General features: G+C 32.7%; 1 protein-coding gene across 1 annotated transcript in view; it reads left to right on the top strand.

Moving 5' to 3' along the window:
• Shaw (Shaker cognate w) overlaps positions 1–27,649 on the top strand; it is a 455,944-nt gene that overhangs the window by 402,545 nt on the left and 25,750 nt on the right. Inside the window, exon 7 of the mRNA XM_076403676.1 lies at positions 17,016–17,239. Within this exon, the coding sequence (XP_076259791.1) occupies positions 17,016–17,239 (224 nt within the window). The remainder of the gene's footprint in view (positions 1–17,015; positions 17,240–27,649) is intronic.

Here is a 27,649-nt window from a genome sequence, read left to right as displayed (position 1 = left end):
ATTACAGAAGCTGAGATCTTTTATTTTGAAACAACATGGAATCGACATTCAAATGGATATTTTCAATTTAAAAAACATATAGCGCATAGTTTTCGCTCTAGTAGTTTTGTCTTAATATTTTTCTTGAAGTCCAGATCTAAGATTGTGAACTGAAACTTAAATAACCTTGGTTTGATATACTCTCATTCGTACTCGCCACACGTGTTTAAATCTTGATATTTGCAGACACATAGGTTAGTTCATCTAAACTATACTAGTTCAAGGAGAGCTTGTCTCATCAATCTCCAAATACATTGATTTTTATCGAGCAATAATAATATTTTGACGTTCCCATATTTCAAGTAATCTCACTTTGCGTTTCTTCAAAAATCACTGTGAATAACTTATGATTACACTATATTGACATGAATTTATTTGTACAGCTCCACAGTGGCAAACCATAGGCGGTGGTAGTAGGCATTTTGTGAAAATAATAATTTGTTGTGGACTGATAAATAGAATTGTTGCCCAACCTACCACTTAATTTTTAGAGACTTACACAAAGTTTTCTTCGTTTCATTTTAATATGCTCTTTCCACCTGAGCTTTACCCCCAGTGTCATGTATTTTAAAGGTAATAAATATCGTAAATATCTTGCTGTGCTCGTATACAGTATTATACTACCGCCCATTATCACTAGCAATCTTTTAATATTGGAAATGTATGTGTGCCGATTTCATGCTTTTGATTGTGTTCATTGCTGGTTCAGCAATCTGGTTGTATCTGTGTTTATCTGTGATTATGATTTTTTACCGTATCTTATTAGTCATCGTACCGTTATTCTGAAATGACGATTAGATATATTTTATTCAAGATCCTAGTGGTATACTTTAAAAAAAGTTCAGCTTATGTTTAGAGATATATCCGAACATATTTTTGCTCTTTGATCCGGGATGACGCTTTTCTTTAACAATTGGTTTGAGACACTTTAAAAGCAACTTCATGAACAGTTGAACCGAACACATTTAACGTTTCCGACGGTCTTCATACGTCTGCACGTTGTGAGTTTAAATACCTCCAACAAAAAATCGACTCAATACTCAAGTCCCCCCAAAAAAAAATTTTTTTTCTCCTATTATTTAATATTATGGTAGACCCAATAATGAGGAAGTTCTTTGAGAAAATACACACATATAAAAATCATTTTTGGTAAAATCAGGCTAGGAATATTGTCTTGGTTCATTGGTACAGAAATAATATTATATATAATCAGCACCACCAACTGAAGTATTTACAGGAATTAGTCAAGAATATACATTTCTCGATAATTAATATAATATCTAGAGTGAGAATTATTCTTTTTTTAGGGTTTAGAGTCTCCTTTTTACTAACTAAAATCTATACGGACTGAACATACTGCGTAACGTGGGTGTGTTAACGAGTGACCAACTTAAATATTAATTAACCAGCCTAGTTATAGACGTAACAGATGATTTTACTTGTCGGATTTTGCGCTCTTGACTTCAATTGATTTCGGCTGAATTATAAATGTATTTATGTTCAAGTGTATTTTAGAGCAATAAGTATTTGAAATACTAATTATAAAACAGTTCAGTATCATTTAATTGAAATACAAATTACAGATTATATTTTAAAGAAACAATTAAATTACAAACTACATTTGCAAACATTCCTTCAATAAGATATGGTTACAGCCAGAATGTTTATAGTCAAACAAGAGTAAGCGTACTCTGCAATAAGAGAAACTAAAGCAGCTGTACTACATGGAAGTGTATTGTGGCCAATTCTTTACCTACCCTATATATGTAATACATCACAGATTTTAAAATTTTACGATGGCTTGATCTGCTGATGAACTGTTATTCTAGCTGTGATTTAGCAACAAAGTTAGGTATTTTAGAGTAAATCTTGAAGCAAACCGTTCGCAATAAGGAACGTGCAAAAAAGAAAATGAATGAATTGGAGTTCAAATATCGGAAAATGTATTGGTTAATTGAAGGAGAGTCGCACAAGTATTATTATAAGTAACCTGTAGCGAGCTTGAGGCATGTCGAATTTTACATAGTGGAATAACCAGAAATATAATCCCAGATGATGAACACGGGCGGAGTGCCATCAGCGCCAATTAGAACCCGATAACGAATAGCTGGAAACCCTGAGACGTTTATCGGGGATGTTATTGAAGGGTATTTTCATCGTCTCCAGGTAACACCCTTGCTAGCCTTTTTTTTATCATTTGTATTTTTACATTTTTATATTACTTCAATAAATAACGGTCACATAATGTAAACACCACTGTTTGATTTCGTTTTACCTCCATTCACCGAGCCATTACCCTAAAAACCTATATGGATATATGGAATACAATTATGACAATATTTCAAGAACATAATCAGAATTATTAATAATTTCAGGTAATAGAATTACAATACAAAGCTTCTAATACAAAGCCCCTAAAATCTTTTAGATACACTCAAATACTATAGGATTGATTATTTACACTGATAGCTTCAGAGAGCCACTGTGACTCAAGTACTCGCGAGAATTGCAGGAGACATGATTTATCCTCATGTCCAGTGACTCATGTACTATCAAAGTATTACAACTCGAATAATACTAGAACAGGGAGCACCTCAAAACAATCAAGCGATTTAGTCTTGTATAGTGTGGCGTAGAGCGGTGCATTTAATAAAAGGACAACCGTATTCCTAGATATATACCTTGAGTTAAGTTATTGTAAAGACAACTTGTAGGTTAACTGGCAACGACCAGTAATAAAATATTAAAGTAATTAAAAAAAACGTATTTTAATACCGTCCACCCTGTTGCGATAACAAATCACCACAGGAACGAAATCATTTAATTGAAGTAATTGCAGTAGAGGAATATTGTACAGAAAAATAAAATGGTTTTTGATACATTTATATCGTTCTTTTTCATTTCCATTTCATGAATATGTTGTTTCATTTCGCTGAACTTAGTATAGCAATATAATTAGTATAGTAAACATTAAATACTCTATATATAAACTAAGGAATATATAAAACACAACACTTTTATGATTATCGATTCGTAAGTTTGTGTGAAGGAAAATCCGACCTGAACAAAATATTTTAATTTAAACTAGGCGCACGCCATTCGCTCGTTTTAGAATCGTTTTGCATTTTGGGGCGACGAAAAATCGTTCGTTCTCCAAACTGATTTGACCTTAGAGCCAATTTTTTAACCATGCCATATTTGTCACAGAATTTGCGCAGTAAGCTTGCCTCTTAACTATTTTTTCGACGTTATTTTCATGAATAAAACGATATTTTGATGGTAGGTTATTAATTTTTTTTCGGAGTTTTATATAAAGACATTTATATTCATATTTAAGCCATTGTTTAGTTCTACTAAAACTGTATAAAATATATAACATAATTACGTAAATAATAGAACAAAGAAATGTGTAAGCCCTTTGGGATGCCTTACATTATACGTCATGGTGAGTAGAGACCTGAGCATTCGGAGTGAATGAACACAGAAAATTAAAAATTCGCACGAGAAGAACTGAATTCGGCGACTACTTTATGCCGAACGGGTTTCAAAATTCATTCAAGGTTATTTTGCGCTTGCATTTTGCTTTGTTCCAATATTTGTCGTATGACTTTCAGCGCATGGTGCCGAATAGAATTTTGGCCCGAATCGGCCCAACAAATTTGAACGAGAGTGAGAAAAACTGAGGGGATTATAAATGACATAGCCTGTGCTTTCGAGAAAATAACTCTTTTTTTGTTTTCCTTGTATTATAATTATCACGACAACGATGTTTTTGAATGATAAATATGTGTTTAGTATTAATTGATAATTAATAGTAATACATGTTATAATAAAAGGTTATAAAAAACATGAAAAATTAAAACATTTATTAGCAGAGCTCTATTTCGAAATTATTCGAAAATGTCGTCAACAAAATTAAATGTGTCATAAAAATAAGATAATGACTTAAAAAAAGACGAGTTAGGTTTTCCTTATTTTTCTTTGAACTGCATTACGTTTAAACGGCATTACATTTTAAAAAAATTATTCGCTATACATATTGATACCCTTAATAAAACAAAACCTGTCACATAATATGGAAAAACTATATTAAAAATTGGTTAAAGTTGTTCAATGGTAATCTCAAATAAAATAATTATTAACAATATAAAAAATTAAATTTACCTAGGATTATTGGATCATTATTTTTTAATATATTATTGTTAGGGTCATATACAGGAAAGTTCTGCAAATACTAGAAATAGCAATCGAATATGTTGAAACAATACAACAATTACTACTAATTTTATTTTATACAAAGAACAATTAAAACAATTTAAAATGTATAAAACATATGTAATGCTGCATACAGATCCGACCAACGAGGGACAACGAATGAGATTCGGCGTTGGATACCAAACATTCGTTGGCCTTCGATGAAATGTACATATTATAGTATATATACCTACCGTCCACACCGCATTCGTCGATTCCATTCATTTCTGTTGATGTTATTGACATTCTACAGATTGTAAGCGACAACAGGCCTTCGTTGGCCGTCTTCAAACCGTCCAAACAGAACTAAAAATATCACAACGAAACCATTCGTTGTCTTTCGTTGGACCGGTCTGTAAGCAACATGAACCACAGTTATATTCAAGAATTGGTTTTTAGCTTCTTCCCCATCAAAAAGGCCTTTGACCATATTTTTGTACTTAAAATACACCAACACTCATAGCTAACTTACCTATCTTACGTATTAGATAGCTATGATCATATCACAGTGGTATTAAGATATTACTCCCTCATTTTTTCAAGATATGTGTTTATTAGCAAGTTTGTTTTTTAGTTTATAATTTGAAACAATACTATCATAATATTTTTATAAGGACTGTGGCTCTTCCGTCCAAATCATCTTACATCTTACAATTATCGTACTGGTCAGCGTTTATGTTTTCATGCTACTTAACCGTTGTGCTTGAAATAATGTAAACACAGTTAACAAATGTGTCACCTTCAAAACATTAATTAGATTTCTAGAATAAAATCGTACTCCATGCAGTAAATACAAATTTCTCCCTGTTTATATAATTCTTGCCTTCTTCTTGGTGGATGAATTGTCTGCTGGCTCTATTTATACATTTTGTGCCACCAAATAAAGGTAATATTTGTAACTTATGGTTTTATAATGTCTACCTCATAGTGAAATTTCCACATATGCCGTGTTTTCTCTTTATTCTGAATGTATTCTCTGATAATACATTGGACGAATTAATTTGTAGTTATTACGGAAGAGTTTTATGACATATTCGTATCATAATCTTCAAATGAGTTGGATTTCAATATTATTTCTATTTTCTTCCTTTTCATAACTTTGTTTATTGTGTTACTGACCATACTTACAACAATTTGATATCCTTTAAAAAACACTTAGACGGTACCTATTATTTTAGTAATAAATATTAGTTTATTGGAAGATAATACTGTACACGTACCGTCGTACACGTCGAAATGTGGCTTACAAGACATTTTATTTTGTTATGTCATTGTGAAAAGTGTGGTTATAAGTAAAGATGAAAACCATCAAATGATTTTTGGTAACCTAGACTTTCTTGGCGGAACCGAACGGGCCACTAGTTCATTTAAAACACAAGAAGACACCTCGAATGGAAAGCTGTTCGCCGAATTCATGCCTAATCTTCCCGGAATGTTTGTGAATGGTTTCACGTAGGGCACCAACCGAATGGTTCGTTCACGTCTGTTCTCCAACACAAATAAGAATTTCGTCAGAATGTTAATATCAAACTTTCAATATTAACATTCACTAGAGAACCAGGAATCCGATTCGCTTAAGAAAAACGAGTATAAAAGCCGACGGACCGACAAATATTCAATTTTTGCGATTCAAATGTTACCATTTTCTCAGGTTGTATTAAATAAAAATAATAGCTTGCACGTTTTGTTGTGTTTAAACAGTAGACGCAACTCCAGAAGTTGATTGATTGAGTGTAGAGCCTTGCTCGCCAACTTTTTTTATAAAATTAATACCAGAGGCACCTCGCATATTAACTAATGTCACGATTTCAAAATATCAAATATGAAGTTTTTCAATAGTATTTTAACTGTTTCAATTGATTTCAGAACCAGATTTCACAAGACTTCTACTTTAGTCCGTCATAGTTTAAAAAAATATCTACCAACACAAACTTACAGAAAAATATTTAGCTAGAATTAAATTATCTGCCTGTGTATTACTTATTATTATAGATGATGTATCAGTCTCAACTTTATTTCCAAGCAAAATAGTATAAGTTCTTTGAAAGATAAATATATAAATATTTTACAATGTCAAGGTTTCCAATACAAGACTATATTTTGATTGTCCTAAATAACTAATGAGTACTAAAAAATATTCTTTTTTTTTATATTGATATATCGACTCGAAGCTATATTAATCTAAAGGACAACAGCATCATTTTTTATTCATTTCCAAAGACTTGTATCAGAGGCAATTTCAGGAAAGAGGACAACATTTCTATAAAAAATAAAATGAAATCTTAAAATAATGACTTTTTTGAAGGTTGCTTTTTATACATAAATAATGTATTAAATCAGAACTGTCTTGGGAAATATAATGCTATTGGGATATAGATAATTAATTAGCGTTTGAAATATTCGACACTATATGTTTGGAAATTCTGTTTCTGTTATAATTGAAAATTGTAATCTCGATTATAATAGTATTAAGCATCAATAAAATATTTCTCAGCACATTAAACATTTGCATTTCTAAATTTAAGTCCACTATATGTGAGTACTCATCACCAAGGACAAGATTTTATCAATAACTTGTGGTACCCATACCGTACACTTCCCTGCATCCTCAATGTCATGCTGTCGGTCTTTATTGTTGGTGGTTTAATCATCCTTCCACCCCACAACCACAGGGCTTCTGTTTTCTCGGGGTTATAAACCGCTCCATTATCTATCCGCCTAGTTCTTGCATTTATTCCATGCCATATCGATATAATTCTTGTAGTAGCGGTTACTAATCAGTTTTATCTGGTTATCGGCAAATACTTGAAATTTGGTTTGACAGCTCCCCACTTTGGCTTTGTCCATGTACCTGAACCATGAATTCATAAATAGGATACACAACGTTGGTCCGAGGCTTGAACCTTGTGGACATCCGCTATCATTGTGTTCTGTTATATTATTGCTCCATTAGCTATCGCCCAGTTCTTGCATTTATTCCATGCCATATCGATATAATTCTTGTAGTAGCGGTTACTAATCAGTTTTATCTGGCCATCGGCAAATATATGGAATTTGGTTTGACAGCTCCCCATTTTGGCTTTGTCCATCTACCTGAACCATGAAGTCACGAATAGGATACACAACGTTGGTCCGAGGCTTGAACCATGTGGACATCCCCTATGATTGTGTTCTGTTATATTATTGCTCCATTATCTACCGCCCAGTTCTTGCATTTATTCCATGCCATATCGATATAATTCTTGTAGTAGCGGTTACTAATCAGTTTTATCTGGCCATCGGCAAATATATGGAATTTGGTTTGACAGCTCCCCATTTTGGCTTTGTCCATCTACCTGAACCATGAAGTCACGAATAGGATACACAACGTTGGTCGAGGCTTGAACCCTGTGGACATCCCCTATGATTGTGTTCTGTTATATTATTGCTCCATTATCTACCGCCCAGTTCTTGCATTTATTCCATGCCATATCGATATAATTCTTGTAGTAGCGGTTACTAATCAGTTTTATCTGGCCATCGGCAAATATATGGAATTTGGTTTGACAGCTCCCCATTTTGGCTTTGTCCATCTACCTGAACCATGAAGTCACGAATAGGATACACAACGTTGGTCGAGGCTTGAGCCCTGTGGACATCCCCTATGATTGTGTTCTGTTGTATTATTGCTCCATTATCTACCGCCCAGTTCTTGCATTTATTCCATGCCACATCGATATAATTCTTGTAGTAGCGGTTACTAATCAGTTTTATCTGGCCATCGGCAAATATATGGAATTTGGTTTGACAGCTCCCCATTTTGGCTTTGTCCATCTACCTGAACCATGAAGTCACGAATAGGATACACAACGTTGGTCCGAGGCTTGAACCCTGTGGACATCCCCTATGATTGTGTTTTGTTATATTATTGCTCCATTATCTACCGCCCAGTTCTTGCATTTATTCCATGCCATATCGATATAATTCTTGTAGTAGCGGTTACTAATCAGTTTTATCTGGCCATCGGCAAATATATGGAATTTGGTTTGACAGCTCCCCATTTTGGCTTTGTCCATCTACCTGAACCATGAAGTCACGAATAGGATACACAACGTTGGTCGAGGCTTGAACCCTGTGGACATCCCCTATGATTGTGTTCTGTTATATTATTGCTCCATTATCTACCGCCCAGTTCTTGCATTTATTCCATGCCATATCGATATAATTCTTGTAGTAGCGGTTACTAATCAGTTTTATCTGGCCATCGGCAAATATATGGAATTTGGTTTGACAGCTCCCCATTTTGGCTTTGTCCATCTACCTGAACCATGAAGTCACGAATAGGATACACAACGTTGGTCGAGGCTTGAGCCCTGTGGACATCCCCTATGATTGTGTTCTGTTGTATTATTGCTCCATTATCTACCGCCCAGTTCTTGCATTTATTCCATGCCACATCGATATAATTCTTGTAGTAGCGGTTACTAATCAGTTTTATCTGGCCATCGGCAAATATATGGAATTTGGTTTGACAGCTCCCCATTTTGGCTTTGTCCATCTACCTGAACCATGAAGTCACGAATAGGATACAAAACGTTGGTCCGAGGCTTGAACCCTGTGGACATCCCCTATGATTGTGTTCTGTTATATTATTGCTCCATTATCTACCGCCCAGTTCTTGCATTTATTCCATGCCATATCGATATAATTCTTGTAGTAGCGGTTACTAATCAGTTTTATCTGGCCATCGGCAAATATATGGAATTTGGTTTGACAGCTCCCCATTTTGGCTTTGTCCATCTACCTGAACCATGAAGTCACGAATAGGATACACAACGTTGGTCGAGGCTTGAACCCTGTGGACATCCCCTATGATTGTGTTCTGTTATATTATTGTTCCATTATCTACCGCCCAGTTCTTGCATTTGTTCCATGCCACATCGATATAATTCTTGTAGTAGCGGTTACTAATCAGTTTTATCTGGCCATCGGCAAATATATGGAATTTGGTTTGACAGCTCCCCATTTTGGCTTTGTCCATCTACCTGAACCATGAAGTCACGAATAGGATACACAACGTTGGTCCGAGGCTTGAACCCTGTGGACATCCCCTATGATTGTGTTCTGTTATATTATTGCTCCATTATCTACCGCCCAGTTCTTGCATTTATTCCATGCCATATCGATATAATTCTTGTAGTAGCGGTTACTAATCAGTTTTATCTGGTTATCGGCAAATACTGGGAATTTGTTTTGACAGCTGCCCGCTTTGGCTTTGTCCATGTACCTGAACCATGAATTCATGAATAGGATACACAGCGTTGGTCCGAGGCTTGAACCCTATAGACAAGCCCTATCATTGTATTCTGTCATATTATTGCTCCATTATCTACCGCCCAGTTCTTGCATTTATTCCATGCCATATCGATATAATTCTTGTAGTAGCGGTTACTAATCAGTTTTATCTGGTTATCGGCAAATACTGGGAATTTGGTTTGACAGCTCCCCACTTTGGCTTTGTCCATGTACCTGAACCATAAATTCATGAATAGGATACACAACGTTGGTCCGAGGCTTGAACCCTGTGGACATCCCCTATGATTGTGTTCTGTTATATTATTGCTCCATTATCTACCGCCCAGTTCTTGCATTTATTCCATGCCATATCGATATAATTCTTGTAGTAGCGGTTACTAATCAGTTTTATCTGGTCATCGGCAAATACTGGGAATTTGGTTTGACAGCTCCCCACTTTGGCTTTGTCCATGTACCTGAACCATAAATTCATGAATAGGATACAAAACGTTGGTCCGAGGCTTGAACCCTGTCGACATCCCCTATCATTGTGTTCTGTTATATTATTACTCCATTATCTAACGCCCAGATCTTGCATTTATTCCATGCCATATCGCTATAATTCTTGTAGTAGCGGTTACTAATCAGTTTTATCTGGTTATCGGCAAATACTGGGAATTTGGTTTGACAGCTCCCCACTTTGGCTTTGTCCATGTACCTGAACCATAAATTCATGAATAGGATACAAAACGTTGGTCCGAGGCTTGAACCCTGTAGACAAGCCCTATCATTGTATTCTGTCATATTATTGCTCCATTATCTACCGCCCAGTTCTTGCATTTATTCCATGCCATATCGATATAATTCTTGTAGTAGCGGTTACTAATCAGTTTTATCTGGTCATCAGCAAAAACTTGAAATTTGGTTTGACAGCTCCCCGCTTTGGCTTTGTCCATGTACCTGAACCATGAATTCATGAATAGAATACACAGCGTTGGTCCGAGGCTTGAACCCTGTGGACATCCCCTATCATTGTGTTCTGTTATATTATTGCTCCATTATCTACCGCCCAGTTCTTGCATTTATTCCATGCCATATCGATATAATTCTTGTAGTAGCGGTTACTAATCAGTTTTATCTGGTCATCGGCAAATATTTGGAATTTGGTTTGACAGCTCCCCACTTTGGCTTTGTCCATGTACCTGAACCATGAATTCATGAATAGGATACACAACGTTGGTCCGAGGCTTGAACCCTGTAGACATCCCCTATCATTGTGTTCTGTTATATTATTGCTGGTAACGGTTCTATTGCTCATGAAGCTCGCTACAGTTGCTGTCAGTTTCCAGCCTATCCTACACCTCTCCATCTCTCTCAGTATGGCATGCTGTGTTGCTGTGTTAAACGCTGTCCTGAGATCAAGCGCCACCATCACCACATGTCTTACGTTACCTTTTTCTTGTTTTATCCATTTGAACAGGTCATCAATAGCATATATCGTAGATATTCTGAATCCGTATTGTCGATGATCATAGAAATTATTTTTTCCATAATGGCCCGTATACTTCTATTGAGTATTTTGTCGAATATCTTCCCCAACACTGTAAGTAGGCTCATGGGGCGCACTCCTGCATCTTTATTTTTCAACTAGCAGATGTTGGCCAATTCTTCTATTGCCCATTCCACTTCGTATTCCATTATTCTATCGTCTTCTAGATTATACAGCCACAATAGTTTGCAGATTAGGGTTGTTTTATTTTATTTATATTAAACTCTTTTCTATGCCGCCTATGAGGTAGAATCGTTTCTTTTGTAATGATATCATAAACATATCAAAAACATTTCCAATAAAAACCTCAGCAACTAATTATTTAATAGTATCAATATGTATCTCTCTAAATAAGCCAATATTACCTCGATATAATTTATTAGAGATACATTCTGTATCCGACTCTGGCATTTATTGGCTTTGAGTCGGAATAATCAGAAATAATAAGCAGCGATTTGAAATTTATCCAAACAAGCAGAGCTTCAAACAAACGTTTCCCACTTTATAACCTCTAATTTTTATCACTAATGTCTTAAAGTAATTTTCAGATATTGGACAACTAGACGAATTTTATACCCTGATTCGTTTAGAAGCTCAGACGAATCAAATCAATGTTTTAATCTGGAATAAATGTGCATTGAATTTTGAATTTACAAACTGCAGTAGGCAACTCATTCGCCACCTATCAACTAATTCACTCAAACTACTCTTACTCCCATTCAAAATTATTTATTGGGCCGGTATGGTTCTATAGTCTATTTAAAACTGTAGTAACGTACAAGTTTAACACAAAAGTAAAACTCTGAGTTTTAGTACATTTTGGATCTGACATATAATAAAATTTTAATATAAATAAAATAATGAAACAAAAATGTTATGTATACTCCACATCAACTCACTTGGATTAAATATGCAGTGATATGGTGGAATATATAATACTATGTGGCCATAACGTTCAGTAATCTGATCTACCATGTATCTCTTCTCAGACTTATTTCTAAAAGAGTAAATTATATAAAATGCAATTACATATTTCATATATATTTACCGAATAACAATTTAAAATATTTCATTCTTTAACATGATTTCCTCGAAACTTATTTTATGTACTTTAAGTCATTCCTTAATTGTAGTCTATGTTGATGCACCTATGGCTCATTTCTCCATGGTAGTCACTCTTGGACTTGGAGGAAAACAATAATTCTGCACCAGGATTAAAAGCATTCCTATTTCCAGCATGAGGAACTATATATCTGCAATGAATTATTTATAAATATTATGCCTAATAAATCCTAATTGATAGTTATTCCAACGTTTACCTTTTTCCATCAACTTTTGTTGTCTTTACACTATATTTATTATCATCTTGCCATGAGCGACCCAATGTACCATTCTGAAATATTTATGTCTCATTTAAATATATAAATTGATATAATAGTTCCTCCTTGATTTTATATATGTTTTTAAAAATTGTAATATTTTAAAAGCAATCTCTGGAAGTTCCATTAAACCCCTTCGTGGGTTATCTTTACGCTACCTAAATCCCAAATTGCCCAACAATGTATGAAGAGATGTTCTACATCTCTCAAATAGCTGTATATGTTTTGGCTTTTTATGGATTGTATTAAATTATGTTTCGATTGAAAAAATTACTTACTCTTTTTTACATTTCGTATATTTGATCTCTGATACAGCTTACGACAAGCTGATCTTGATTTGTCACCTGTTTCGCATGGACACGGTTTCTTTTTGATAAATTTAGGGTTATTTTTTGAGATATCTTAGTGACTGTGCCCGTACAGTGCAGTGTTCAGTGCAGATGCAATTCGTAAAAAAATATTTTCAATAAAAACACCGGCGATTTGCGATATATTAAAACAGGGGTTTAAGGGTTTAGATCCCACAGATATAATTGAAGAATTTTGTAGACCTTTGACAAACGGACAACTTTTGCAGGCTCTTTCGGTTTCATGATCGAACTTCTCTATCAGCATTCGCTCTTTTTAAATAGAATAAATTCAGGAGGATAATATTGTCTGACTATAAAACCAATTTACAACTTTAAACAGACATATATTGACACACGTGTCACTACTGTTTTGAATTGACTATATATGTTTTAATAGTGTCGATTTTTGGCTGCCATAGCTCACGAGTTCATTGATCTTTACATGATTCTAATTAAATTGGATATAACGTTCAATGTTGACTTCAAAGTTATTTTATTAATCAAATATGATGGCTAGTTAATACAATATTATGTGTACCTTCTAGGTATCACATTTGTGTGACGTGTACAACCTCTACTTGGTTCATCTGTTCAAACAACCTATTAAGTACTCTGCAAGCTTCATTCTGTACTAAAAGTAATTACCATTTTGTGTTAATTGCCACTATAAAATAACCTTTTTAGTCGTGTACCTAAAGTGAATATATCAGTGATATTCATGGGATTTTTGTTTATATGAATGAATAAATATAAATATAAAACAGACCTTATAACAAAATTGAAAAATTAAAAATTCTTCATCTACAAAATAATTTTATTACCTGGCCGATAAACTTCTTTCGTTCTTACAATTGTATGAAGATCTGACAAAATAATACTCTTTGTCACATTAATGATAATCGATTGCGAAAATATGAGAAAACCTCGTTCGAGTCAGAATCGCCTCTCACCATTCCTCGGTTCTATCACTCCGCATTACGCGGTAGCGCCGGCATACGCTGAAAGACACGATCCGAACTTTCGTTCGTTTACTAACTTTTGACCTGGAAGAGAGTTTTTCTTCGTGATCTTGACAGCGCCGGTGGATAAAGTTTACGAATAAAATCTACATTTTGACTGTTTACTATTCCCTAGTCGTGTCATTTCGTGATTATTTGACGTTACATAAAATATAATATATTTACTATCGTGTTTATTGTTATGATTTAAACATTTGCTAATATTGATAGTTGTATAGATTTATTCTCCACATACCATTTATAAAAACTACTTATTAAATGCTTATTTAGTTTTTCTCATCAGTCTTGTTACCTAATTATCTAATGACAGGTATAGTCTTCTTTGTTTATTCCATTACAGGGTTAGTTGGCTTGACAAGTAATAATGAAAAGACCTGAATATTAACAAACGACAGATCGTTTATTGTAAATAGCAACAAAATCCAGTTAGAATAAGTGCTGGAATACCAGTACTTGGTACCAGTAATGTAGAAGAAGGAAATGATTCCGAAAATAATAAACCGAATCCACCAAGCTTTTGGCCATTTAATTCTCTAGGATAATGCTTGTGGATTCTAAGTAACTAAAAAACACTAAAAACTGAGATTAAAATCCGTCTCTTTCCAATGCTTATCATACACTGTTACTGACTGACATCTGTAAGCCTGACATGGCATCTTTTAAATCGTATCATATTAAACCAAAATCGTATTAGAAATTAAATTGTTTTCTTAAGGTGTAAAAATGGGTGTAGAATTAATTAACAAATTCAGAGATGCGATTTACAATATTTTGGAAATGTGTGTCGAGTGACAGAAATCCTCACAGAAGTCTGAATAGCTCCGAACAGATTTATAGGCCGTAGTACTTATCTAACGATAGCAAAATTGTGACAATAAACTGTTCTTTCAAATAACCAAATTGACTTATTTAATAGGCCGGGTTCTGTCGGTTTGAACATATGACAGGTACATGGTCGGAGAGTAGGAATGGAGTAGACCGCTTAACCGCTTCTATAGTATATGTTTTCGTAGATTTTTAATCGGCTTTGGCTTACCCTTATTTTTTAATTTCTCTATTCAGATCTACTAACAATATTTTACTGCATATAATGGCTCTTTCATTTAATGCATATTGCAGATATATACAAAGAATCGATTTATACATAAATATTATTGAGCTCAAGAAAGGATCACTACTATAATTTTTAAGTTTCATTATATTCATTGTAGGCAAAATTTCTCTATTTTTCATTATTTTATTTATATTAAAATGAAAGGTATTGGTTAGTACATTTTATATTGGTTTTTGAAGGAAAGACCGGCCTTTTTATTATAAGAATTGGTTCAGAGCATAAAAACTATAATATTATTTTTAAATTTTCATAAAAATAGATGCTTCCCGGCCAAGCTTTAATTACAAACAATAATTATTTCTGACCATATTTGTAATTGTTGTAAAATGTAATTTTGTTATATATCTTTTGATGATATTGCTTTTATTATATATTTTATTGCAGGCTCTTTATTAACTAATATTTAAATAGCCGGGATAGATTGAAATATTATCAAAACTCAATCTTGAAATGAATTTAGATATTCTTCAATATTCACGAGGCCATGTACCATATGTTACACGTTAATAATCTCAATATTTATTTGCTAGAATTTAGCTAACAACAGAAATAATTTCACAAAAATGTAGGGTTACGGTTTATGGTTATAATTAAACGAGGAATACTATGTGGCAAAGTGATACTGTAAAACTAAACAACTTAGAAATATTTCGACAAGCTGCTCTAAAGCTTGGAATAGTTAAAAATTTCATGTGCTCTCTATAATGCTCTACATTTTCCTAATAAATTAAAAGTCGTTCTTCTTTATGCTTAAAACCAATAGCAATCGTCATGTTGAGATACATATTAAATGCCGAATAATATACCGCAGATACAAATTCGAATAATTTTGCTCAAACATCCTGACCAACCGGCAGAATAAGTCGGATCTTACAGGCATATTTCTCTGCTACTCGTGATTTAGACTTTATTTGAGAAATTTCTATTAAAATGTGTTAAACTACTTTTAGCAATGTCAGATTTCCAGTCTGTATTTCGAAATCATCACTCGACAATCGACCAAGTGTACTAAGTAACAAACGGTTGTCGAGGAAAATTTAGAATATCGCATAAAATAACATTCTCAACACTTAAAACTATTTCGGCAGGAGTTCCGCAGGACAGTGCCAATCCTGTATCTGCTCTATATTGTTGATATAAAAACAACAAAAAAATAGTACTTGGAATACTTACCGACGACACAGTTGTAATGGTAAAAGGTAGAAGTAGCAATCAACAAGGAGTATAAATAAAATAGAGGCTAAAAAATAGAGTTTCATAGCTCCAAATTTATCCATATTAATTTTATGTCTCGGCAAAATGTCAAAAACTTAATTATATGACTTGACGGATGCCCGATTTCTCAAGGAGAATCGGCTAAATACGTCGGTACCCATCTCGAATGTAGATTCAGCAATGATGGTAGATTCGATGGAAGCCAAGCAACTATACTGGTTAGCTCGAAAATACACTCAACTGACCTACAATCAAAAGGATTGGTTTATCAGTGAATCATAAAGCAAATTTGTAACTATAGGGTGCAAATATGGGATTGTACTAAAACATCTAACCGACTAGTACCTCAACTCAGTCAAAACAAAGTTCTACGATTAATTATCAATGCTTATCGTTACGCAATAGGCGAAGAGCTGCATCATGACCTCGGGATCAAGTGGATACACCAAGTGATCCAAGATTTCTCTTAAAAACATGAAATATGACAACAATAGTACAACACGCAGGAAATCAGAAGATTGAAGCGAACCAAACCACACGAACTCTTGTAATATATAAGTGTAATTTTAAATTTAGCTTAAGTAGTTTAATTTTATGTTTTGGAAATTGAAACAGGTGTATTAATCCGGTACTCGCCTTGCTTGTATATTAATGCACGTACAACAGAATAGTAGTAATAAATTAATTTGTGAATTAAGATTATAAAATATGTAACTCTATAGAAATAACTAAAAACAAATAACAAACCAATTATAACAATTATAAAGTAAAACTATATAGATATTTCCAAATATTATTCTAATAATCTGAAATATATTACAGGTCATAGGTGTCTTGTCAGTTTTCTTCATTTGCGTATCCATCCTGTCGTTCTGCCTTAAAACCCATCCAGATATGAAGGTACCGGTGATTAATCGGATATTGGTCCACACCGCGGACAACAGTACTGCGTATGCGCTGGACAAGGAAGACACAGATGCTCATATTGCATTCTTTTACATCGAGTGTATCTGTAATGCATGGTTCACGTTTGAAATACTCATCAGGTAAGCTATTAAATTATTTTGATTGTTTAAGTATTGTTGAAGTATACTTCATATTCTTAAAGAATAATTTCAATTACGTTTTAACTGTGAATAATAGGAAGGGCATGTAAAAATCGCTGAAAATTTTTTTGGTGTGTTTTATAAAAAAAACTGAAGTTAACAAAAGCTAAGATAATGAACATTTTTACAAGTACTTACCTCTCTATAATAACCTTTATTTCGTAACACTTTAGAATTTAAACTTATTCACCGTACTTTCCATATATAAAATCTTATATGATATTCTGAATGTCAGCAAAAATATGTAAGCCTTCACAACTGTCATATGCTAAAATTAATTGCCTAAGTTTTGTGACGCGATTTCAAAAAGGTAATATAAATTTACTGTAGAGAACAAAAGCATCTGAGAAAATTGATGACAATTTCTATTCGATCGTTGAAAAAGTGACTTATTAATATATAATATTCAGATCATTAATATATATATATATATATATATATATATATATAACATATATATGTATATATATATATATACATATATATCATATATATATATATATATATATATATATACATATATATATATATATATATATATATATATATATATATATATATTCATCGCTAAGGATTATATCGGTAGGACAAAAAATAAACAAAAATATTAAATAGAATAATACGCTGATTTTTCCAACAACCATTTGTTGACAATACTAATAAAGGCAGTTGGCAGTATTATAACTGATTTGAAACATTACAACTTCAAACATATCACTTCTCTATCTTGAAAATAATTAATTTATTTTGAAAGCGCCGAAATTTTATGAATTATATCCAAAACTTATCCAAGTAAATTAACTCTTTACAAAAACTGAATAAATATGTTAAAAAACAACCTTGTAGTTTTAGCGCTATATTTAGAATATACTTATATAACGCAAGCTAAGACATATTTTATATGCAATAAAATATGATTAATCAATTAAATGCGTAGAAAATTATATAATAGATTTTGCCATTCAATAACGAACTATTTACAGTAAAAATAAAGGAAGTTGTCGAAATTATTGTGGAAACGTGCCCGACAAACCCTCAGCAAATTCAATTATCCATTCAGTCACGCTTTTGTATTTATTTTCGAAAATCAGTTATTTCCTTTGAAAGTCCCTGCTCTCTTCTGTTTCCTGAGATAATTGAAGGAGGCTGTTGCAAAAATAATATTTTTGTAGTTTCTTACTTTTCTGATATATTCATGGATAATTTCATTGACGGAATATAACTATTTTTGGCAGTAAACATTTTCCGTTCGTTTATTTGTAAGACTTATAATTACATAAATCTTTACTTGTCGAGTAGACAGTTCTATGTACATTCTGTATATACAATTTAAAAAAGATCTAAATTTTTTTAAATATCCCAAGTTCATTGGGGACTATGAATTATTACATATTTAATTCCTTCACAAGTATCGCAAAATTTCAAATACTATGAAGATTTATATGGTATGTCAGATGTAAAAAGTCTCCTTGTGTGTACATTATCATCTTGGAAGACTTGCACATAAACTTGCCATGTTTCGCATTAATAACCAGTCATAGAACTCCGTCATTGATAATGTCTATAGATATTGGTTTGATTCTTTGTTCTGTATATTTCAATTAATTTTAAATAATGATAAGAAATGACATCGTGAAAAAAGGAATAGAATAATAATACCAAATATGTTTCAACCTATTTTAATATTTGGAAAGTAACAATGACATAATGTAATAAAAGTAACTGGTTTATTTCTATTTCATATCAACTCACACTTTCGAATGTTTTTTTACGGTGCCATAAGTGAGACGTAGATGTAATTGTTCTCGGACTTTCTTTAGGAAAGAAGAGGAAAGAGATAATTTCTTGGTTCTATCACATTCGAAAAAAAGTTTCATTTTGAATGAAGTAGAGTTATTTTTATATTGTATATATTTGACTTGATTATAAAGAGGAACGGAGTAATGACCACTCAATCGTATCACATTTTTATCATATTTTTTAATCAATCTTTATCAAGCGTTTAACCATTATACCATTTTAAATACAATAATAATTTCATTAGTGGTTAATCAGCAATGTTTTAACATTATTATTCGTTGAAACTTCAATGACGTAAGCCTTGAAATAATGGTTGCCAAGATAATATTAACGCAGTAAAAATTAATTTACTATTTATCAATCAAAATGTTGTTCTGTTTGCTTATTACTTAAAATAGAATAACAAAATGCTGTTATATTAAAGTACTACATATTGTTATTTATAATCACACTACAAACAAAACATAAAACCATATATATTACAAATAAATCTACGTAAGCATAAATATGTACATTATTTTTGAGGTCGCATGTATGGCAGCAAAGCCAGGTGGTTAAAAACTAGTTGAATGAAAGTAGTCGGACTGAAAATCGCAACTGAAACAGTCAACAGTAAGAAGTACTGAATTGAAATAGTTGATAATGGTTTTCAGTCGACAGTTCCGTCTACACGTGTTGTCGAAGGGTATACATCTACCAAAGGCGCCTCACAACAACCACATCACACATTTTTTCCAATTTTCAAGATGACTAGCTAGAACCAAATGGTCTTTTGCTGATGTTGCTTCGGGATAGTAAGGTTTTTGCAGGCGACAGAGACCCTGGGTTATGACTGGGATTCTCGTATTTGGTTTAACTATCGGGGTTTATGGATGGGTCAAACTTTTTTCGTATTCTGTCACTGAGCATATACACACGTTCAAGCTAAAGACAACTGGCAATGAAAACTCCTTGGTCATCTTCTTCAGGAGGGACATGTTACGCCATGTTACTGATACGCCTTTGTGTACTCCATCATACCTGTAAGTCTACGCTTCCCTTAAAGGCTTTTATTTTCAAATTCTAGTCAGTCTTTGTATTCAAAGCTTTCATTTATATTAAAATACGAATACATATTCTTGAAATATAATTATTTTGTAAAATAAAAACGTGTTTACATCCCTACAAATCAAAATTCATACTAAGATACACTAATAATTTAACAAATTTAAGAGTAAATATACAGTTTTATCACTACATAGTATAAAACAAAGTCGCCTTTTCTGTCCCTATATCCCTATGTGTGCTTAAATCTTTAAAACTACGCAACGGATTTTGATGCGGTTTTTTTCAACAGATAGAGTGATTCAAGAGGAAGGTTCATATTTATAATACATGCATAATATACTAAGGCAACATTGCTAATTTTAGAGGTTTCTAACGTGATGTCGTAAATTAACCTATTTTTTTAGGCTTATTTAGCAATTAGCAAAAACGCTGCCTAACCCTACGAGTTAGATCAAATTAATGTACTACAGTATTGTACAGCATAAAAAGGTCTACAAAAAAGTCCGCGATGGTATATGTTTATCTTTTAGGGATAACCCACATTAACCATTTTTATTGTTTACTTTTTACGTGAGAAAATGGCTTATTTACGAAGCTATTTTAAGCAATACGGCATTAATCCTTATCGAATTAAGTACCTTAAATACAGTGTGCAATTAATATAGATCAATATGGTTCCTTACAGCAAGTAAATTAAACAAATATTTTCGGAGATATTACAGATTTAAAATTTGCGTTTAAAAATGTGTAATGTAATAAAAATTGTATGAATTTGGATATTCCAAAGATAGCAGGAAATCTTCATAGTAAGTATAGGGGAAGAGGAATTGTTTTACTCCAAATTTAATGCGTGCAGGCCAAGGGCAGTAATGAATGAACCAAAAATACTGGATCGATTTTAATCATGTTTTCATTGAGTGACATAGGCATATATATTTTATGCCCGTGCAAAGTCGGAGCGGGCCGCTATGTTTTTATATACAACGTTCATATTTTTTCTGTAGTGTATTTAATTTAGTATCAGCATTGCACCCGTGCGAAGCCGGGGCGGGTCGCTAGTAAAATAATAAAGAGATAGTAACATCAAATTTAGGAGAGAATATAAATTATATTTTTCTTTAAAGGTACGTGTGTAGAAATACATCTTCATACAGCGACAAGATTATTTTTATTCAACCTGGCTCATATAATGGCACCGTTTTATTTAAACCAAAATCCCTTCACCTCCCATTCCGACTCTGAGAGACGCAATCTATTCCATTATATCTAGCCGTGCGACAGAAACCATACCGAGAAGTCCCGAATCTTCATAAAAATTCATTGGGTCATTTTTTTGCCACACTCCAACTGTCCCCAGTCACACCTATACCGCCGTCCTCTCGCTCGAAACGTATCTCTCGGACATCTATCAAAACAAACTCGACGCGTGAAATTTATCTTATCAGTTTTCCGGATTAATTTTCCGAGGCTGTGGCTTTTACCGAACGTTTTCGCCATTGGTTTCGGCCGGAGACCGTTTGTTCCGTTGACTTCTGAGGGATTCATTCTTGGTTAGTTGGTCGAGAATTGCTCCGAGGCTGATATTAGACAAATAGTTATGTATTAATATTCGGACAGTGAGATATTGTCGTTTGACCGAGTTCTTCAACTCAGATCAATTATGGAATAATTTAGAAATCCAATATTTGTGATATAGATAGGATTATACGTAGGCCCATAAATAAGCTTTAAAGGATTTTTTTGGTTTGAAGTGTGGCGATCTTGAGGGATGTCGAATTTTACATCGTGGAAATAATTATCTACAAAATACCTAGAAATTTAATCCCATAAGATCTGGCAACCCCGAGACGTCTTTCTGGGATATAATTGAAGGGTACTTTCGATCATTCAGTCAGTGACCATTGTTTTGTTCAGACTTGCCAGCATCGATTACCAAGGCTCGTCTACAGGCAACCCCAGCGCCGATACCTTTTATCAATTGTATTTTCCACATTTATATTACATCAACAAATAGCGGTGACACCATGTAAACCACAACTGTTTCATATCATCCTACCTCCATTCTCCGAGCCATATAATATTTACCCTGAATATTATCAAAAATTCGTACAATGTATTTTATTAAAAGTATTGTCCATCGATAGCCGCTACTTTTCTCGATTTTCTGGCTATTAACGGATTTCAGCTGAACAGAACCATGTATCATTTGAAGGTATCCTCAAATCGAGCCATTTTGGTATCTTCATAAGGAGTGAAGTGCTGCTCAGAGATGTCACTACACATATGTAGGATCAAAAAGTAATTAAAAGTAGCAAGGTCTGCATAATACGGCGGGTTGGCTATCACTCCCATTTTAATGTTTCCAAGTATGTTTTCACCGATTTTGTAACATGTGGCAGTCCATTTTTAACCGACTTCAGAAAAGGAGAACGTTTTATATTCAACTGTCTTTTTTTATGTATGTTTGCCCATTTCTCCATCAATTATGGACCGATTTTCAAATTTTTTTTATTCGAAAGAGCGCACCTCCGAGGTGGTTCCATTGGGACCAATTTAGCATCTGATGGGTAGAAGGAGGGGAAATCAAAGGAAAACTTCAAATCAATAATCAGATATTGGTATATAATGTTATTGCTGAACTGATATGACGAAATATCGGAAATAGTTCAGTGTAAAAGTCAGTTGCTTTGCCTTTTAAGCGCTATATATATATATATATATATATATATATATATATATATATATATATATATATATATATATATATATATATATATAAGACATCGTAGAAATATTGTAGGCAACTGTTTATAGGTTGTAATGGTTAGAATGTTGAGATCACACGGGAAAGTCGCGGATTAGCTTCCCGGAACCAACTCTTTTTGTTCTAGTTCGATTGGAACATTTTGTCATCACTTAGTTTCTGTAGCGGTCCCAAGGCCATTTTCAATCGTTGTTCCTTTATTCCTATTTTTCCTCATACGGGCTATACTTTTACTTGGGCCAGCCATTGTAATACTTAGTAAAACAACTGCATAATTTATTGAGTAAATATCTAACACTAAACAGAGAAAAATAAAAGATTTTTAACAACAAAATTGGACCGACTTCAAAAAATAAATAGGAAATTTACTAAAAATTAAAAAATAATCAAATTAATTAGATTTTTAACACAAAAAGATGTTTTAAAATAATATATGTACATAATAATCGTTGTAATAACTAAACAAAAATAAACACAAAAAGTACACGTAAAGTACACGTATTTTATATTCTACTACATACACAATTTACCGTAATACTTACTTAAACCTATTTAGCTATTTATAATATTATGTTAACTAGTACCAACTGATCAGTTTGAAGGTTTCTGAAGTCTCGTCACTTGTGAATAGCGATCGACAATGATCGTTTGATTGGGTAATGCCTTCAAATCCTCATCTTCAATTTTTTTTTGGCTCTCCAGAAGCACTCTCTGCTTCAGATATCATAATTATTGGCCTCTTTTAAAACGTCGAAACAAGTCAAGAGCCTTCAAAAGCCTTTTCCTTCAAACTGAAACAAAAATATAAAACATCCGGCAAATGCGATACTCGGTACAAATTCAGATAATTTCAATGCACTGAAAAAAATTCCTGCTCAAACTTCTACGAAATCACACGTACTGAAAACTGGAAAGTAAGGTTTTAACATGAAGTTGGTTACAAATGTACTAGATCTGATGTAATACACAGTAACATCACTTGTTATAAATCCCTTAAAATTAATGTAAAACCGGATATAAATTAGCATTTAACAAATTTTAATATATTAGTTGCTTGCATGTCTTTTCATCATCAATATTTATTGATAAAATGCGAAGTATTTATATAATCAACAGTTGAAGAACCTAATCAAGTCATTAAATTCGACTAGTTTAACGTTTCCCTGCATAAAGTAGCATTTTCCATATAGTCTTATTGAGTTATTCAGTTTTTACAGACACTAATCATGGTACATTCAAAATTCCATTCTCGAGATTAAGTGCTTTTGTTCTTTATTTTCAATAAATCTGCTGCCTGCTGTTGATGTGGCCTCGACATCGACAATTTTATAGCCATCTTACATTGACATCAAAGTGTAATATTCATAGTGACGGAGGCTTGCTGTGACTCTAGTGAGATCAGCATAGTGCAGTGTATTAATAGTTGGTTAAATTGAATACCTGCCGACTACAATTGAACAAATTACAAAGTATATTGTTGCAAAAAGACTAGGAATACCGGGAAAGAGACGGAAAGTCAACTTCTTGCCGTTATGTATTCTGCTTGGCTAACATACGGTTTAACATTACCGAAGAAGTGCAAAAATCGATCGATAATAATTGTATAGCTACCAAACCCACATCATTCTGTCTATGCAATATGTCAATGTTGCTAGAAAGATGGAAAACAGTTGTAAAAGTTAAAATATATTCTACTTGCTTTTATCAATAAGTGACTCTCAATATATTAAAAAGTATGTTGTAAGAGTGAAATATTCCTCATTCATTTTAGCTAAACAATTATAGATGGAAAAACGAATCAAATAAGTTAATCCTTCCTTATTCTCCTTATGGGTAATATACACTTACAATGATTGAATCAAGGCTATTGTCACATAAATAAATCTGGGGTATACTAGATATATTTTCGTAAATAATCTCGTACAGTTTGAAACTGGAAATTATTGTATGCTAGTAGAAATTCCATAGCCTGAATTTTGTTTTATCCATTTATCAACATAATGTTTGAAATATGAAATAATTTATGTTCATCATTTAAAAACTAGAGAAAGAACAATAACTAACTTTAAAAACATTAATTGCGAGAATTATAATTTATTACAATATTTTCTTTTTCATTTTTATTGTAATATTTTAACATTCCTTTCATAACCCCTTGACTAGTAGAATAGTGTTTGAAATTACCGTACTGATTCACGCTTTCACGTTTTTATCTATTCTTATCCGCTCGATTTCGTTATATTGAGATCGTTAAATTTTAAGCTGAAAAATATGTTCCATTATTCTCTATGTCATTACAAATGGCTAGTGATACCATTTCCACTTAATGTTTTTGATCTTCAACGGAACATTATTTTAACCAGTTAAATGATAAATAACTACGAAAATGTAATAAAAACCAATAAAAAAACTAACTACAAAAATATTGAATTGTTTGCTCAACAATTGAATCATGGACGTGTTAATTTTTGGATATAACTAATTAAATGTGGCGAATTCCATTAATAAAATAAATGAAGCATTATTTTATATAACAAAAGTGTAATAATTCTATTAACTAAATAATATAAAATAACAATAAATTTCGAGACAAACTATTAAAGTAATTGATAAAGAAATGTTATTAGTGTTTTACAAATGGGTACATATATTGTTTTGCAAAGTATTTGTTATAGATATTCTTCCGTAAGGAGTTAGTTAGGAAGCCCAAAAACCTGCTTAAAAAATTATTGGGATAACTAAATAAGAGAAGTAATCCTGCGGCATTAATGATATTTCAGCCAATATTCTAGAAGAACATAAAGTCATACAGTCAGAACAAAAAATGCCAACTTAATGTGTTTAATGTAATAATTGAAAATGATTTATAATAATTTGTTCATTTGGGGCTTGACGTTAATAGATTTTGAGTCGTAGCGAAATATTTAAGCTTCAATCCAGATAAATACTACATAGTAAAAAAGAGATTCTAAAACATAAAATATATATAAAATAGGAATTATTCATTTAATGGCTAACATAAACGTATAAAATTATTACGTATTATTTATTGGGATTGGAGATTTCATTAATATTTTAGTTGATGCAATTGTGAAACTGGTTTAATATTTTTATAGCATCTATAGAACGGTTACAAAAGACTATAACGAACAATTACAGAAAACGAACGATATATTATATTTTGTATTTTAACTAAAAAACAAGAGAAATAAAACCAGCCGCAATTCTATAACTACTGCAATTTAAAACAACAAAATTTACACCAAGTATTGAAGCGTAAACCAACTCCAATTAAACTTTTTTGTGTTTTAAATAACATTCTAGACCTTTCTATATTTAAAAAACCTTTTACGAAAAATAACATTGAAATCGAATAAACTATATTGTAACAAAATATTGTAAATAATAGGAAAACAATTTTATATTGTGCATTCCATATTTCTATTCTTGTTTATATTATTGTATTGTTAATAAATAATTCCTAACTATGGGAATTACGTTTAATTTTCTCACTTCTAGAGTTCTCATTTTTTAGCTGATTTGATGTAATAATATTTGATGGGACTAACCTATAAGAATACTTCAAAGATAACAAGTACAGTGTAACATTTTGAGGCACTAAGCATTAGTGAAGGGAAGGACGGATTAATTTGAAGGTCCATAGGATGTAGTTTAGTTGATGAAAGGGTTCGATGAAGATGGGGTATATTTTATAAATTTACTGCAAATTAAATTGCTTTAGCATTTATAAGTAGAGATTTGGAATTCCTGACATATATATTATATTAACATATAACATTTTACGGATATTAGGTATATCTGCTGACATGCATTTTGCTCTCTGATATCTTTTGGTAAAATTGCCAAATACCAATATAAACAACAATTAAACGATATAATCTAACAGTTAAATTCGATAAATTCTTAACATTTCGTTCCGAGCAAGATGTTTTATATTTAATATTATTGAGTTGTTCGATTTTCAGACAGCAGTTGCTAAATCAACTATTTCTATACGTTAATAGCAGAGCTACAAAAATTGTGCATGTCAGGCACATAAACATAAAGCTCTCTGTGGCGTATAATAATTGACCCTACGACAATTTTAAGCTTAGGTAATGCATGATTTTGTCCAAGAGAGAAATCCGCATTCAAAACAAACCAGTGTATACATGGCCATACATTCTTTCTGTGTATCAGTAAGCTTCAGTCTATTACGAGCAACTAAAAGCAAGTTAATTAGTTTTTCCGTATGGTTGGGATTGAATCATGTATAAAATGCATTATTGCAGAATTTTTTTATTAATCTCCTAACACGTCAACAATCTGCCCGTGGGCTATGAGTATTATTATATGATTTTATTTATATAATATAACCATCCTGGCATGTAGAAGGTCACTTCAGTAAGTCCTCTGCTGTACAACAACGTACTTATTCTAGACATTATTAAATCTCACTCTATGTGTCTATAAATCGACACGTGTCAATGCACTACACCGTCATCGCGCAATTTTAACTGTTTGACGAGTGCATTGAAATGCAGTAATAGTCTTTCAGAGCACCTCGCACTAACACTCCGAATCACACTCGTTATGGGTTCTATGGGATATCGCGCTGAATCAATTTGTTGGACACGTAATATGGGGCATCGGCGATGACTCGCCACACTTTACTCTGGAACCTCTGGAGGATATCTATGTTTGATTTGCTAGAAGTACCCCACAGTTCAATACCTTAT

The sequence above is a fragment of the Rhynchophorus ferrugineus genome, unplaced genomic scaffold, assembly GCF_030347505.1.
Source record: "Rhynchophorus ferrugineus isolate W39M unplaced genomic scaffold, kcgeb_rfMv2 rfM1, whole genome shotgun sequence".
Lineage (NCBI taxonomy): Eukaryota > Metazoa > Arthropoda > Insecta > Coleoptera > Curculionidae > Rhynchophorus > Rhynchophorus ferrugineus.
Note: the sequence above shows the minus strand (reverse complement) of the source record. Positions and strands in the feature narration are given on the sequence as shown.